Consider the following 16,616-nt stretch of genomic DNA (forward strand, 5'->3'; position numbering starts at 1 on the left):
AATCACAAACGTTGGCCAGGATAATTTGGCCATGACTTTCCTAAAAAGGGTAGACATTCTTGTTCCTGTAGGAAGATTTTTAAAAGTGGAGGAGCCATGATACAGGTTTGCCTCTGCCCCACCCCCCAGCTTCCTGTCCCTGGTTGCACAATCTGTCTGGAGAAACTTTTGTTGAAGTGGAAGGGACTCGCAGAGAAGAATTCCAGTTCCTAACCTAAGCGGGCTAGTGGGCCCTATGGACCTGAGCCCTGCCCTTTGCCTTGGTGCCCTGCTGCCCCGGGGCCTGGAGGTGTGTGTACAGGAGATGAGGCCAGCCGGAGACCCCTGCCTGCACACAGGGGCTTACCCAGCACTTTCCCTGTCAGCCTCTCTGCGTTACTCAGCACAAAGGAGCAAGGCTGAGTGAGAGTGGGAGGCCCAAGGTGGGCAAGTTTCTGGGCACATAAAACAGGGTAAATAAGAAAGGGGTACAAGGGGGTAGAAAGAGGAACAGACTGCTTGAGAGGTGTGCAATCGTGTAAGAAGTATAAGAGAGTGCATATGTGAAAAGTGGTGGAGGAGGGGTCTGAATGAGAATTTGTGACAAGGTGTGAGGTGTAAACTCCAGATGTGGGAGGGTATGATGTGGACAAAGCTAAAGTGAGCCTTTGATCATGGCTGAAAGCATGGGTGCTTAGAGATGGTGTCAACCTGAGGGTCCAAGAGACTTGGGGTAAGAGGACCAGAATATTTTGGAATGGTGTGGCTCAAGTCGGTGGCTATTTGAGTGTGGCAGGAGCTTGGGAGGGCTCTGGTCATTCTCCTTTCCTCCCTTTCCTGAGACCCTGATCACCTCCTTAAGGGCACGGAAGCCAAGACGTTTTCCTTTTATTCTAAGTTAAAGGGAGGAGGAGGAAGAAGGGGAAAAGAGGAAGGAAGAGGAGGGGGAGGAGAGGGAAGAAGAGGAGGAGGGGGGAGGAAGGGAAAGGGATGGAGAGAGAGAGGAAGGGGAGGACTAAGAGGAGGAGAGGGAGGAAGAAGAGGAGAGGGAAGAAGAGGAGAACTAGGAGGAGGAAGAAGAGGAGGAAGAGGAGGGGTAGGAAAAGGACAAGGAGGAGGAGGAGGGGGGAGGAGGAGGAGGGGGATTAGGAGGAGGAGGAAAATGAAGAGGAAGAGGAAGGAGAAGGAGGAGGAGGAGGAGGGAGGAGGAGGAAAATGAAGAGGAAGAGGAAGGAGGAGGAGGAGGAGGAACAGGAGAGCTTGTGAGGAATTTAGTGAGCAGTTCCATAATATACGGATGACAGGGACCTTCAGGGAGCAACTATGTGTTCCGACAAAGTTGGGATGCCTTCGTAGGGATCTTGGAAACCGAGGCTGAGAGGGGTTGGGGGTGGGCGGCAGGCTGTGGAGCCCAGTGGTCGGGGAAGCAGAATGGGGCGAGGCTGAGAGTTGAGGGGAGGGAGCCGCACGAAGTTGGGGAGTGCACGAGTGAGGACGCCCCCCGCGTGCGAGGCCGCGCGGCTGCCGGGGAGAGTGTGACAGTGAAGAAGAGGGGGTGGGGTGAGAGGGTGTGCCGGCGGCTAGGCTGGTGGGGATTCTGTCTCCGGGCGCCCGCGGCGGCGCGGGCGGCGGCTTGCGGACGGCTGGCTCCGGGCCTGGGCGCGTGTGCGCGCGTGTGCGCGGGGCGGAGAGCCGGGGGCTCCTCCGCGCGGGGCTGTGCCTCGGCGCGGCCGGCTGTGTGAACGCGGGCGCCGGCGGACTCACCGCCCAGGCGGCGGGCAGCCTGGGTTACCTGAGCCGCTCGGTCTTGGGTGGCTGCGCCCAGATCTCGGGGAGGCGGCGGCACGGGCGAGACGCGCTGTCGGGGCCGCGGCGCCGCGGAGGAGCGAGACCCGGGCCCGGACGGCAGCGGCGGCGCGCAGAGCATGGACCAGCGCACGGGCCGGGCAGGTAAGAGCGAGGAGGAGCGGCCCGTCTGCGCCACAGGCGAGGGGCGGGTGTGGGGGCGGCGGCGTGAGAAAGATGGGGCGGCCCAGCTCAGCCGTGGAGGAACCCCGCTCTTATTTTCTGTGCTTGCGGGGGGGGGGCACCGTAATCGCTGGGGACTGGGGCTCTGCGACCTCTCCCCACCCGTGGGACCTCCTGGGTACCTCCCTCCGGGTGTCCTCTAAATCTGCTAAAAACTTTCCATCCAGAAAACGTGAGTTTTACAACTTCTCTTGGTCTCTTTACAGAACCGGGCTTTTCCATTCTGTTGTGCCCTTATGACTTTATCTTTCCACTTTCCAGTGTATAAATATTTTGCATAACTTCCTCCAAGTTGGGTGCACAAGGAAGGTCTTAGTTTCTAGTGGGAATGGAGCCTGGGTGTGTGTACATATGTGTTAGTGGATGGGGACATGCTGTGTGCACATGTCTCTGTGCACGTGTGTGAGGGTCCTGTGTCTGTGTCTTTGAATATAAACCAAAGTGTAAGCTCTGGTGTAGACGTGCCTAACATTTGGAAAGAAGACTCTGCACCCCCCCCCCCCCCACAAATAAACAACTCAAGGGAGGCCTGGGGCAAGGGGAGGAATGGCAGCCCCCCCCCCCCCCCACAGGTGGGGATTAAAATCTGACCCAAAGGGCTAAGGGAGTGGAGAGCTGTTCCTTTTTTTTTTTTTTTCTTTCACCACACCCCCCCCCAGGTCTGCCAGCTCAGTTCTGTCTGCCCACCAGGGGCCCTAGAATAGTGTGGGTGTGGAAGCCAGGGACCCAGATTTAGTCTTGGATTGGTGGGGAGGGAGAAGGTTGGATTAGTTTCCAAGAGTTTTCCAAATAATTCCACAGAGGTCAAGGACCAACCAACTCCAGCCCCTCTTCCCTCCCCTCACTCCTTATCTTTCCCAAATCTCTCCCCCTTGAACCAGCCCCCACCAGCTCAGGTTCTAGCTTTTTCAGCTGATAATCCAGTTTCCTCCCTCAGCACTGGTCCTCATCTAAGCTTCTAGGCCCAGTCCCTGGACTGCCTCCATTCCCCCTTAGGAGCCTGGTACCCACTGGGGGACCTGGGTCCCCAGGAGGGTCAACTGTGGTCTCCTGGGCTTTGAGGGCCCTGGGCCACCCCTCCGCACCAGAGGTTTAAGTAGGGAGATCAATAGCAAACAGTTGTAATGATCTAATTAATTATGGCAAAATTAAAAGCGAGTACAAAATCAATCTCTGATGGTGTTGAAGATGGAATTCAATTGAGAGCCCATCTGTGCACCCCCTCGACCGTATAAATATGCAGCCCAAGGACAGACCTAATGGCTGGGCCTTCCTGGAAACCTCTCTCCCCCTTTCTTCCTCCCCGGTACGGGGCTTCTCCCTCACCCACTGCCTCTATTTTGCCTCCTACCACCTCCTGCCCCGACCCCTCCTTCTTTCCCGGTCTTTGCTCAGGCTACCGACACCCCCACTTTTCCATTTTCCTGCTCCAAAGGAGGCTCTCCCTGCCTTGCAGGCCGGAGGTGCGTGGATCTGGTTCCTGGCCCCAGCAAGTCTTCCCGCGGGTGCAGACAGGCCCTCTCCACGGCGCCTCGGAAAAGAAAAGGCAGAGGGGTGGTGTGGAGGGGGCATCCTTGAGCGCCTGGCCAGGCCATCACCCCAAGTTTCTGGGCACGTGGGACACTCCAGAACGGACCAGGGCGCTTACCCTGGGGCGCCTGCGCCTACCTGCGCCAGGCCTGGAGCCGCTCTCCTGGCACGGGTGGCAGAGGGGCCGGGCAGACCAGCTGTGCACCGCACTCCCTTTCCCTTCCCTCCTTTGCCCCGCTTTGGCCGGTGCGGGGGTCGCACTGCCGCTGGCCAAGGCTTGGGGAAGGGTGGGGAGGAGCTGCGGAGCCGGGCAGGAGGTAGGGCTGTATTTGAGAGAAGGAAACCCCCTTTCCCCTTGAGGTGGCCCCACGGAGCCTCGGAGTCTTCCGCCCACGGAGCCGCTTTCTCTCTCTCTTTCTTTCTCTTTTCACCGCCCCCTCCCGTTCCTCTGCCTTAATTTCTTCCTTAGGCACGCCTGGCCGACACGGCTCCCCGGGGGCTCCGCGTCCCCCAGACGGCCCTGGCGCCCTCTTTGGCCTCATCCGGCTAGTTCAAAATGACAATGACACAGGCGCGCACGAGCGAGCGTGCCTGGTTGCCGCCCTGGCGCAACCGCCGCAGCCGGGTGTGCGAAGGATGCGGGTTTTATTTAGTCTCGCTGAGCCAGATCCCCAACAGCGAAAACCACCAGGAAAAGGTGAGGTATGGGGGAAGGAGAGAGAATCAGTAACAAGGTTAATTGTGGTCTTTGGCCATCGTCGCCTATACCCCTAGAATCATAAAAATAAGACGTTTATTTGATGTCCGCTGGCCTGTCCTAGCTGGTCCTCTGCCTCTCCCTCCTGGGGCTCTGAGCCCGCTCCCTGGCCCACACTGAGTTCCCAGGTTTCTTTCTGCCCTCCGGGACCCCTCCCGCTCCCTGGCCCTGCCGCAGGGGCCTCAGAGCCTGGGGAGACACAGCCCGATGCCTCCCCGCCCTCTTTTGCCAGGCCTCCTCACCCCGTTATTAATTGCTGTGTTGACCTGCAGGATTGATTGGCGGCCCCGCAGGAAGAGGCTGAGAAGGCCTTGGCCTCCGAGCAGCCTCGGCTGAGGGCAGAGAGAGGAGGGGGAGGTGTTGGATATGGGTCCTGAGCTCCTATCTCGGCCCGCCTGGGACACAGCTGTTTGCCCAGACACCCTTCTCCACCCCCTCACACACACACACCTTCCACGCACCCTCACAACACACACGCTCACACGATCCCCTCGCCAAGAGATGCTCAGCCCCCAAGGAGACCCATCAGAAATTCTCCTTAATTGATTTAGAAATGGAAAGAGGCTCCCTCCCTCCATTAGTCAGTTTCTTCAATAGGTTCGTTAGCCGCGGGTCTAGACCTCACGGCCGGTCCAGACATGGCGGAGCGAACTACTGGGACCCGGGCTTTTTTCTGTCCAAGATTTACTTTGCATCTTTTTTTTTTTTTTCTTCCCTAGGAACAGTTACAGAAAGTTAAATAATCCTGGATGCCGTGACCCTTAGTGTCTCAAACCAAAGCACTTTTTCCAGAAAGAGCCCTTGTCCTGGCTCCTGAGGGATTCTGTGCAGCCCTTTTGTTTCAAGTTCGGGGAGTGGACGGCTCTGGACCTCGGAGGGTGGAGGGCGCAGGCTTGCAGCCGCCTGGGGTGGGGGGGTCTAACCCTGCAGCAGCGGAGACCCTCCCTCCCCACCCCCACCCCACCCCTGCCTGCCTAAACCTCTGTGCGCGCGCGCACACACACACACACACGCGCGCGCACGCGCGCGCGCACACACATACACACACACACACACACACTCTTCCACGCCCCCCCCCCAGCCACAGCAACACCCCTCGCCCCGAACCCAGGCCACAGGCCCGCGGGCCAGGCACCCAAGCGGGAGTGAGCCCCCGGACGTCCCGGCTCTGGGCTGGGGTGGGCGGAGGCGGCAGGAGTAGACAAACCTCAGCCCGTCCCCAGAGATAGCCCTGTGTCTGGGTTCTCTCCCTGTCTCAGCCAGCCCCTCTCTCCCCGGTTTTCCCCTCTCCCCTCCGCTCCGATCCTTTGTCTCCAGCCACTCCGCGGCGCCAAGCAGCTTGTCCCCCGCCTTGGCGGCCCTGCCCTTCGCTTCCCTGTTTCGTTGGCGGGTCTCCCCCTGCCTTACCCGCTCCCGGCTCTGGCGCGTTCTCCGCCTGCTCCTCACATCCACACCGCTTGCTGGGAGAGGAGAAAGGGAGGGCGGGCGCGCCGCGGATGGATCCGGCAGAGTAGATTTGGTGCTTGCTCGCAACTCCGGGAAAACTCAGCCCGCCGGGGTGCTCCCGCCCCTCTCCAACTATTCCTCAACGCTGCGGAGCCGTGCGCCCTCGCCTGCGTTTGGCCCCTTCCTTTCCTCGTGCATTGGCTGTGGCTCTTTCGCTCCCCCTGGCCTGCCCAGCATCTGCAGTTGCGCTCCCCCACCCTGCCCTGCACTGCGCTCCCTTTCGGCTGCCCCCGGCTACCGCCTGCCCCTCTCTCCGCAGCCCTCTACGTCGCGGTGGCTGTGGCGGTGGCGGGTAGCGCCGGAGCGGTCCGCGGGCCCGCAGGCACTGTCTCCCTCCACCCCAGCGAGGTCAAGCTGCAGGCTCAGGGCCTGGCTCAGAAGAGGGTTAATCATTACTTCGCTACCGACACAGCCTTCACTAGCACTCTCTCACCCGGGCTTGGGGAGGAAGGGAAGAGATAGTTGGCCGGATGGGGACCTCGGCTTCGCCCAAACCAGCCTCTTCGGGCCTTCCAGAGACAGGTGTCTTCTCTGTGCCCTCAGCACCCCTTTCATGTCCATTTCCTTCCCCTCCTCTCTCCCCGCCTTCCACGCCTCCCCTTCATCAGGCCTCTCCCCCACCGTCTCATCTCCGCTCTGGCTTTGGCAGGTTGACTGAAGGTCCAGAGAGGACCAACTTTCTTTGTTTGGAACCGGACTGGACGGGATTTCCTTTCCCAGGTCTCTGAGAACGGGCCAGCCTCCTCCCAACCATTTTGGCAGACTGGCCCGAAGGGGACTGCGCCTGAGGCCACAATTAACCTGGCTGTTGGGGGAGGGCGTAAGAATTTAATGGACCCTCTAGCATCTGCGCTGACGCAGGGGGGGCGGCGAGGGTGCGGGAAGAAGTAGGAATGGAGTAGCAGGAAAGAGAGCAGAGTGATAAACATGGACAGGGTGTGGTATAGTCAATGGAAGGGGAAAAAAATCCTGAATGGAAGGAACACAGGAAGCGAGGCAGCAAGGAATCCTCTTGTTACCTTTATAGGATAGAAGTTGCCCTGCCTAAGCAGCCCAGCTCCCTCCCCCCCTTCCCTCTTTGTGGAGGGGTAAGTGTTCCGGGAAGCTGGGCACTTATTCCTTAATCTACCACAGAAATGTTGGGTTTTCAAAGTGCTTTTCTATTGGCTAGCTCCAGGTAGTAGGCAAGACAGGTAATCGTCCCTATTTTACAGGTGAGAAAACTGAGGAGGCTCAAGAGGCAAAGGGACTGTGAATGTGGTGGCTGCTGCTCCTTCTCATGGGCTGTGGGGTCAGCAGCCCCTTTAGCTGTGCAGAGGTCTGTGTCTGGGGACAGGCTCTGTGCAGGTCTGAGCCGCGAGTACCCCGGCCTCTGTGGGGCCTCTTGCCCCCCACCCCCCAGCTTGTTTTCTGTTACACAGGGCCCTCTGCTCCTACCCTGCAGGCCTACTGGCCCAGTTTCTCCTGTTTGACTATTTTTTTCAGCTCCCCGGTCGGGTGGGCCACCGGTGGCAGCCACCTGGCAGGCCCGTGCCGCTAAGAGGCCGCTTTGGTGGCCGAGTGGCTTGCATTGTCGTTTTCCCTCAAAGGGCCGGGCGGGTCGCTGGGACCTCTGGCGAGGAGCAGCCGGGTTAAAGGGGGAGGGGCCGGCGAGGATAAAGGCGCAGCACGTGCGCCCGGCCTCCACAGGACCAACAGACCGAGCGGGCGGGGCCGGCCGGGAGGCTGCCCCCCCTCCCCCCCCCCCCCCCGGGCTTCAAGCGGGGAGCCCAAATATTGGGAACAAAAGCGGGAAAAGAAGAGTGAGAGCAGGAGGGAGGGAGGGAGCGAGGAAGCAGAAATTAGGGGGTCTTAGATGAAAAAAAAAAAGAAAGAAAGTAGCTTTAGGGGGAATGTGCTGTGGAGTGTGAAATTGCAGCCCATGGTGCTCCATATTGTACCAGAAGCTCTTCCAAAAAAAAAAAAAAAAAAAAGCCATCCTCCAACGTGACCAGAGGGCTAGGAAGGGGGAGGGGCGGGGAGAGAATGGGGAGGAGGCAGGGAGAGGGCCGAGCCGGAGCCGGGCCGGCCGAGCTGGAGAGGGGGCCGGGTGCGTGCGCCGGCGGCCCGGGATCTGGTCGTGGAGAGCTGGCGCCCCAGGGTGCGCCGGGACCCAGAGGGCGAGTGGGCCGCGGCCGTCCCGCACTTGGATTGTCAGCGAACTTTTTTCCTCTTTGCTTTTTTCTTTTTTGGTGGTGGTAGTGGTGGGACTTCCCAAACTGGGACTAATTCAGGAAAGGAGCTCGGCTGCGAAGCTACCTTCCTTTCTTCCCTCCTACGTTTCTGCTCTTCCCTTCGGACTAGTTTCCCCCCTTGGTTCTAAACAGCTTTCTCCCCCCCTGAACTTTAATGCGTTTAATTTGGTCCGCGCTGTGGGGAGCATTTCCTAGGGAGATACATTTAATTTCGGAATTTCTAATCCCCTCCCTCAGAGGCCCGGCCCTGGCTCCCTTTGCCGCTCCCCAGGAGGTGAAAGGAGTCGTTGGAGGAAGAGGAGCCCAGGCCAAGGGGGAGGGGCGCGGCTGGGAAGCTCCTTCGAAGCCCCCAGGCCCCCACGGCCCAGCCGCCTTTCCAAACTGCCTGAGGTCGGGGGCCTGGGCTCTGGGTCAGGGCCCTGCCTGCAGAGGAGAGGCAGCCACGCCTCTGCCTACCCACACCCGGACAGAAAGCGCAGAGCCAGGGACCGGGAAACCGGAAAAGGAGGCGAAGGGTGGAGAAGAGAGGGGATGCAAGTGGGAGCAGCAGACAGGGTGTATATGAGCACTTCACTCCGTGCACAATCTACCCAGAAACGCGTTTCGTAGCTCGGAGTGCTAGTCGTGCTTAGCTTGGCTTGGGATGCCTGCGCGTGTGTACACTTGGGGTGCGGGGTGGGGGTGGGGGAAGAACTCAACGTATCCCACACGTATCGGAGTATCCCACACCTACCCCGCCCCGCCCCCCCCCCCCCCCCCCCGGGGGCCTGCTCTGCCCCGGACAGTGGGAGAGTCAGGCCAGCTGCAGCTCAGCAGTCGGGAAGGAGGCAAGGGCTGGGGCACCCCGAGAGCCAGGCCGGGAAGGGAGCGGAGAAGAAGGAACGGAGATCCACAAGGAAGATTTATTGGGCAGATCAGATGCACAGAGGCGGCTAATGAAGCAAATCCCGAGATGGGTATCAGAGCAACTCCCCAAAAGTTTATTTGCCTTTAAATTTCCGCAGGGAGGCGGGCGCCTTGTTTGAAGTGTAAATGCCCCTAGGTTGGGGGGTGGAAAGGCCGCTTTGAAAACACCAGAGAGAAAAGGTTCATTTAGAGGCAGACGGGAAAAGCAACCAACCCTGACAGGTCGGAGCCCGGGTTGTGTTTGGGGTTGGGTTGTTTTCTTTTTTTCTCTTTCTTTTCCTCTTTCCTCTACTTTCTTCTTCCCTTTTTCCCTTTCTTGCTTTTTTCTCCTCTACTAGACTCTATAGAAGAAAGGGAAGAACAGGAAAGGGAGCATCAGAGGGAGAGGCGAGTGCCTGGAGAGAAATCTGTAGTCCAGCCCCGGAGCAATAGAAGAAGGCAGAGTCTTGGCTAAAAGGGTTTCTAACCATCAGGGATCATTGCTCTTTAACTTTCTAGACCCAGGAATGGGCTGGAGCTGAGGAAGAAGCTGCCAGGGGCTGGCTTGGTGGGAGGGTGAGTGTCGAGCTGGTGTAGTGCTGTGGAAAGGGTCCCAGGAATTGGGGGTGGGGTGGGGTGGGAGTGATTCTGGAGCCTCAGAGGCTACCTGGGAATTGGACTATCATGGAAGGGTCTTTACTCCTCAGGGGGCATTTGGGAAAGATAGATGTGTGACTATAGCTTCCTGCACACTTTGTGCATTAAGTCCTTGTAAGTCTCCTTTCACAAAAACGTAAAATCTTGCCCAATACGTGAAAATGCCTGTTGTCTGCATCCACACTTCTTCATAGTGTGTGTAACATAGGGATATGTCTAGCTGGTTCTAGAAAAATCTGTGTGTCTTTGTGCCTAGTGTGTGTGGGGGGGGGCGGGAAGGCGGGGTTCTGCCCACAGTTTTATTCCTGCAATAGTTCAGACTCCCCGGGACTTAACTTCCTGAACCAACGTAAGGAGACCTGGGGCAAAAGGTTCCCTTAGTTGTCAACTCCCCTCAGCAAGGATCCTTCCTCTGTGCTTCTCCTTACACCCCAATTCTTGGTTAATTACCTTCCTGCAGGAAGCCCAAGGCTGTACCAGGTAATACCACCTGAGTGCCCCTTTCTTCCAGGCCTGGGAGCCCTTTCCTTTAGGCTGCCCGAACTCTGTTTTCCTTTTTTCGCTCCCCTCACGAAGTTAGCGCGTGTACGTGGGGTTGTGAGGCCAAAGCAAACCCGGGAGCGCCATCTGCAGGTCTCGAGAGGAAGAGACTGACCTTCGGGGCTGGACTCTGCGCCTTCAACCTCCAGCGGAAGGGAACCAGCCCCGCCGACCAAGGGGAGAGGGAGTGAGGGCTGGGAGGGAGAGGGTTGGTGGGGAGGATTTTTTTTTTTTCCTCCCAGGAGTTACTCCGCAGGTGGATTAAGCGGATCAGGCTCAGGAGGATCCAGGAAGGGGGGCAAATGTCAGAATTCCAAAGACTCAGCCTCTTAAGGAGTGGGAGGTTCCGAATCCTGTGGGACTGAGCCTGGCTGGATCCCGGCCCGAGGATTAGGGGCCCTGGAAAACCCGGGTGTAAGAGGCCCAGGAGGAGTCTCCTCCTGGCTGAGTGGGGCAGGTGCGGCACCCAGCCTAGCTGCCGCCTGGGCTCCAGCCAGCGGGACAGCGGCGCGAGTCTGCGGCTCTTTCGCCGGCGCCAGGGTCTGCAGTCAGGGGCCAGAGGCACCTCAAGACCGGGCAGCGGGAGCGGAGCGCGGGCTTCCCCGAGCCGCCCTTTCGCAGACCCAGGGAAGCGGGGGGAGGGAGCGAAGGAGGGAGAGAGAGTTAAAACATCAGCTGAAGTGCCAAGATGATTTATGAGACGAGGGAAAATATTTCATAAAGATCTCCCGGATATTCTGTACTTAACCAGTTAGGAGACAAAGGGCTTCTCCTGCCTGGTGCGTACGAGCGGACCGAGCGGGTGCGGACGAAGGCTGCGGAGGCCGGGCCAGAGGCTCTAGCAGGAGCGGGCCCGGGCCGGGCGCTAGCTCGGGAGCCGCCAAGCTGGCGGCGGGCGGCGCTCAGCCTCGTTCGCAGCCTCTTCTCCCCAGCCGGGGACAGCAAGCCTCGTCTCCCGCGTCCTCTGCCGCCAGCGACCAGTCGCTCTGCACTGTCTCCCTCCCCAAGCCCTTCTCCCAGGCCACCCGAGGGTCCAGAAGCCAAGTCCCGGGGCTGTCCCACCGTCCGCTGGGTCCCACTGAGGCAGGTGGGTCCTCGCCGGAGGTCTCCAGCTCCATCGGAAACCGAGCGTTCTGGGCTGCCCAGACCCCGATGGGCAGGGGGACGAGGGGAGCCCTCCGCGCAGCCGCGCGTGGGATGCAAGAGGACAAACTGCCGGGCACTTTGCCCCGGAATGAGATTGGGGGGGTGCGTGGGTGGGGAGGTACCTCAGGAGGGAAAGGCGAGAGGGAAGGACCAGAGAGAGGAAGGAAGAATCAGGAAGGAACGGAAGGGAACTCAGAGCTGAGAGGAGGGGGGTTAAGACTAGGGATGCGGACCGGGCTCGGGGCCGCGTGGCCCACGCGGGCACTGGCCGGTGGATGGCAGGGCTGGGTGAGTTGGGACTGTGAGCCCGGCTGCCGAGAGCGGCGCGCTCCGCGGCACTCTGTCGTTGCCTGAATATTCATTAGACCGGCCGCTCTTTCTCCTTATCTAACGTTTATCTTATCGGCGAGTTTCGTTGCTCAGTGTAGTTTTAATCCCGGGCTCCCCTTTCCCCTCCCCCTGGCCCTCTCCCCTCCCTCTCCCTTCCTTCGCCTGCTGCTCCCTCCCTCCCTCCCTGCCGTTTCCCCCTCCCCTCCCCTCCCCTCGCCGGCACCGGAGTGACAGGCGCGGGGCCCTCCTCGCCGAAGCTCGGGGCTCCGGCGCTGGCGAATCACAGAGTGGTGGAATCTATTGCCTTTGTCTGACAAGTCATCCATCTCCCAGCGCGGGGAGGGGGAGGGGGTCTGGAGGGGGCTTTGCAGCTTTTAGAGAGACACACACCGGGAGCCGAGGCTCCAGTCTCCGGCCGAGCCTTCTCGCAGCCGCAGCCCACCTGGGGCCAGCCCGGTGCGGCCGGCGCTGCTCAGCTCCCTCCCTCCTTCCCGGCCCTTCGGCCGCGGCGGCGCGCGCCTGCCTTTTCTGGGGGCGGGGGCCCGGCTCGCGCTCTCCCCTCTCCGAGGCGCCCGCTCGGACATCCCGAGGATTGCTACTTCTCTGCCAACTTCGCCAACTCACCCGCACTTGGAGCGGCCCGGCTCCCCGCCCGGCGCCCTCGGGCCGCCCCCCCCTCGGCTCCTCGCCCTCTCCGACCGCCGCCTCTCGGATGACCGGGTTCCAGGGGAGCTGAGCGAGCCGCCTCCCCCGCCCAGCCTCAGCCCTGGCCTCAGCGGCCGCGCGCGCCATGCGCCCCCAGATCCCCCCGGCCCGGCCCGCCGCCCCGGGGCCGCTCTGCTGACCGCCCGGCCCCGCGCCCCGACGGTGGGAAGTTGCGGTCGCTGCGGTTGCCAGCTCCGACCCGCCCGGGAAGCGTCCCCGCGGGGAGCGCAGCGCGGCGCCCCCCGCCCGCCCCGCCGCTGCCGGGCGCCCGCTCACCTCCCCCACCCCTGCCTCCCCAACGTCCCTCCCTTTTCTCCTCAAGTCCTGAAGTTGAGTTTGAGAGGCGACACGGCGGCGGCGGCCGCGCTGCTCCCGCTCCTCTGCCTCCCCATGGATATGCACTGCAAAGCAGACCCCTTCTCCGCGATGCACCGTGAGTACCCGCGCCCGGCTCCTGTCCCGGCTCGGGGCTTCCCGTCCTAACCCTATCCTGTCCCGCCCCGCGTGGCCCTGGCCCCCTGCGCTCAGGTCCCACCTTGGGGACCACGCTGGCTTCTCTAGCCCTCCCCCCTTCGTTCTTCCTCTTCCCCCCATTTTCCAGTGTTTTCAAAGCCTCCAGTTTCTCTCTTCTGCCTTATGTTCCTGGTACTTCTCCCTCTACCAGCCTTCCTACCTTCCCTGGTGCCCATCACCTGTCTTCCTTCCTTCCACCTGCTTCTTCTTAGGTCATCGATCCACAGCCCCTGGTCCTGGCTCCAGCCATCCCACTCCCTGGTCACCCTCTTGCCCTGGGCTGGGAGACTAATTGGCAGGCAGTTTTGAGGGGTTTGTGTTGTGGTGTTCTCTCTCTCTCTGTCTCTCTCTCTCTCTCTACCTCCCCCTCCCTCCATTCATCTCTACCTTTCTCAAACTTAGAGTGTGATTGTCCAGGAGGAGACTCCTAACATGGGCAGCTTCAGTGTCAGGACAATCAGGCAGAAGAGTGTGGGGGTGGGGTGCCCCCATCTGACCCTCAGCTCCCAGCACCTCCAGGCCGTGCCAGCCCCGGCAGGGCTTCTTGTGAGCTGGTTTGTAATACTTCCTTCCTCTCCTTTTCTTTCCCACCTCCTTCCCTTCTCCTTCCCCTTCCCTTCTCCTTGAGTTGGGAGTCTGAGATTGGCAGGATGTGATGGTCATCTTTCTCCGCCTCTCCCTGGGAGATGCTCTAAAAACAAAGAGGGGTTCCAAGGAGAAATCCAAGTCAGCAAGAGATGGGAGTAGAGGAGCCTGCCAGGCGGCCCCTGGGCACAGCCAAGCTCCGCTTGCAGTTCTGGAGGCTCCTTGCCGGCCTCCCACTCCCTGGTGAAAATGGTCCAGCCAGTGACCTGGCCAGTGGGTAGTCAAAGAGAGAGAAAACGAGGGGGGAAAAAAACAAAAGGAAGGCAAGCAAATGCCAAAGCTGGGGAGAAAGGAAAGAGGAAAAAAAAAAAAAACGGGGAAGGAAATAAAAGAAAGAAAACAGAAAGGATGTTCCAGAAGAAAGAGAAGGGGAGAAAAATGAAAAAAAAAAATAGAAAAAGAGGGAATTATTTTAATGAAATCTGAATTTATCTAATTCATGTCCTATATCTTTAGCTTGGAGAAGAATTCGGAGATTGTTTTTTGCAGGCTTTTTTTTTTTCTCTCCCAGATAAATGAATTCTAAATAGAAAACTTCTCCTCCTCTGTAGATTAATAATTAAGGATGGTTTGTAACTTTTCACAGGGAAACTTTTTTAGACCTGGCTTGGATCGGTGCTCTGGACAAGAGAGCCGAGGAGGAAGAGTTGTGTTTTTCTATAAGCATATAATTAGCGTTACAGGGGGAGCTTCAAAAAATACTCCTGGGATAAAATATATTTTCCTAAAGAATTTCTAAGCACAGCTAATCCAAGTCAGGGCCCTCTGGCCGCGGCGGATCTCCGTGAGCTGAGCCAGAAATCCTGTCTCCTTTTCGGAGTGAGTGGAACCAGGTCGACCCCACCGTCTTCGCCCAGCCCGCCGGCCTCCCTGCTCCGCCGCCTCTGCTCTCGCCCTTCTCTCTGGCTGATTCCGCAGGGGAGTCTGCCGAGTCCCGGCTGCCCACTGGGTGTCACTTGGAAACCCAAAGGGGAGCAAGGCGAGCTGAAGGCGGTCGGAGGAAGGAAGAGACCGCGGAGCGAGCGAGCAAGCGGGCGGGCGGGCGGGCCAGCAAGCAGCCGGAGCCCGTGTCCGCGCCGGCGGCAGTGGCGCATTCCAGGCCCGACTCATCGGCGGCTCCCGGCCCCCTGGCCTGGACTCCTGCCGTGCCCCCTTCCCATCCCCTTCCCTTAGATTGGGGACGAGGGGCCGGGCCCGGAGCCCGGGGAGGCTGAATTATTCATCTTTAATCTGCCCGCAGCTGCCGCCTTTTCATACCGGTAACGCGAGTTCTCCCGGGGCCTAAATTATTGATGGTCGAGGTTTGGAGGGAGGGGAGGGGTGAGGAGTGGGGCTAGAGGTAGGGAGAGTAGCAGGGATGAGGGGCAAAAATAAGAGGTTGTGGCCTCCCCCAGCCTCCAGATCAGAAGCCTCTCCCCAGGGGTTTCGCCGGCCCTTGCTCTCAGCACCCCCAGAAGGGGACGCGAAAGAAATGAGCGGAACACAGATGTCCCCGCTTTCTCCGAAAGTCGCCTGAGGCTAGCAGGGCAGGGGCTGTAGGTTGCCGGTCAGGTCAGGCTGGCCGCTAGAACTCTGCGCTTGGATTGCTCAGGAACTGCGGCTGCGGGTTGATGGCTCTGGGTGCAGGATTTCTAGACTGCTGTAGGCCAGGGAGAACGGGGCGCCGCGCAGCGTCCTCAGGTCTGGCATCCGGTGACCACTTGGGCTCTGAGGTTGAGGGCCCGCGCTGGAGTCGGGTTGGAGACCCAGCGCCCTTGTCCTGGGCGGGAGAGCAAACGCCCTTGCTTCGCGGTGTCCTGGGAGGCTGCCGAGGTCTAAGAGGTCAGAGGGACAGGAGCTGGCTCCGGCTGGCAGCACGGGGTGCCCCGGTGAGCCCTCAGCCTGTCTGGGCCACCTGAGCCATGTTACCTAGGCAAGGCAATGGGTCCCAAGCCTGGCGCAAGGCGGCAGGCAGACAAGCCCCTGCAGCCTGCGTTCTCTGGCTGTTACCGAGCAGAGCGCCCGGCCGCTCTCCGCTGCCTCCCAGTCTCTGAGCGCAGCGGGCTCCGGGCCCCTGCCTCTTCAGCCTTCCCTCCTCCACCTGGCGTTCTTTGAACTTTAGACACTAGGGAGACCAGTGGGAAATACGGCCCCCAAATATATAAATACAGAAAACATAAAGGAAAGGGAAAATCCCGGTCAAAACCCAAAATAAAATAAAAACAAAAACACAGGGAAAGAGGTAAGAAAACTCCAACTCTGATTAAAAATAGATGCGAGAGGTAGGGAGCAAAAGGAGAGGGGCAGGGACTTAGCCCCTTTCTGTGCTTAGAACCCTTTTGTACTGAGTCCACCGGTCCCAGACAGCCCCCCCTCCCAATCATCTGCCTCCAAGCCCTAGCACGCACCAACGACTCCCCCTTGCTTGCGGCTCAGGCGGGATCCCGCTTCGCGCTGCTTCTGTTCTCTGCTCGGCCCTTCCTCTCCTCTCCTACATTCTTTCCTGCCTGCATTAATTCCCCCTCTTCCCTCTTTCCTCTCACCCTGCTTCTCCATTCCTTCCCTCACTTTCTCCCTTGCGAGGTACTGGCCTTCGAGACGCGACGCGTTCTTCCCAGCCCTCTGCCCAGCGTCGCGCTCCCGCATCTCTAACGCCCCGTGGGTTTCAATCCCCAATCCGCCGCGTGGTGTTGACCGGACCACTGTTCTTCCGGGAGTCCGGGATCATGCCCCTGCGCCCTGCCTGCTCCCTTTGCACGTCCTGGGCCGCGGACCCTGACTAATGGCCGGTCCCTGCTGTCTGTGGGGTGTTGTGTTTTTTTCTTGTCTCTCCCCAGCAGGGCACGGGGGTGTGAACCAGCTTGGGGGGGTGTTTGTGAACGGCCGGCCCCTGCCCGACGTGGTGAGGCAGCGCATCGTGGAGCTGGCCCACCAGGGTGTGCGGCCCTGCGACATATCCCGGCAGCTGCGGGTCAGCCACGGCTGTGTCAGCAAAATCCTGGGCAGGTGAGGGCCTCAGAGTTGCCCCTGGGAGACACCTTGCCTCCTTATCCCTCCGCTCTGGGTCTCCAGACCAAGGACTTGGCTAAAAGTCAAGGACGCCAGTGGGAGAGGGGCTATGCAGATACTCAGAGGTATCTAGAGAGCTGCTCCTTTCGGTGAGGGCGCTCAGGTGGTGGCCG

The 16,616-nt window shown here is 59.9% G+C and overlaps 1 protein-coding gene, 1 long non-coding RNA gene and 1 pseudogene across 8 annotated transcripts in view; 1 reads left to right on the forward strand and 2 right to left on the reverse strand.

Moving 5' to 3' along the window:
* The first annotated feature begins 1,689 nt into the window (after window positions 1-1,689).
* Window positions 1,690-16,616, forward strand: part of PAX2 (paired box 2) — an 88,520-nt gene continuing 73,593 nt past the window's right edge. The window contains exons 1-3 of one of the 7 annotated variants that reach the window (XM_086680653.1): window positions 1,690-1,929; window positions 12,620-12,730; window positions 16,272-16,440. In XM_086680653.1, coding sequence (XP_086536779.1) covers window positions 1,905-1,929; window positions 12,620-12,730; window positions 16,272-16,440 — 305 coding nt within the window. In that variant the 5' untranslated portion in view covers window positions 1,690-1,904. The remainder of the gene's footprint in view (window positions 1,930-12,619; window positions 12,731-16,271; window positions 16,441-16,616) is intronic. The other 6 variants (XM_086680654.1, XM_086680655.1, XM_086680656.1 and 3 more) reach the window with 6 other exon arrangements.
* On the reverse strand, window positions 4,166-6,375 carry LOC147576117 (uncharacterized). The gene is made up of 2 exons (XR_015241788.1): window positions 5,702-6,375; window positions 4,166-4,307 (listed from the first exon to the last, which is right to left on the reverse strand). It is a non-coding gene; the product is annotated as an uncharacterized LOC147576117 (long non-coding RNA).
* On the reverse strand, window positions 8,819-12,384 carry LOC147576118 (uncharacterized; annotated as a pseudogene).

Source organism: Puma concolor, chromosome D2 (assembly GCF_028749965.1).
Source record: "Puma concolor isolate L17-30 chromosome D2, mPumCon1.1.hap2, whole genome shotgun sequence".
Lineage (NCBI taxonomy): Eukaryota > Metazoa > Chordata > Mammalia > Carnivora > Felidae > Puma > Puma concolor.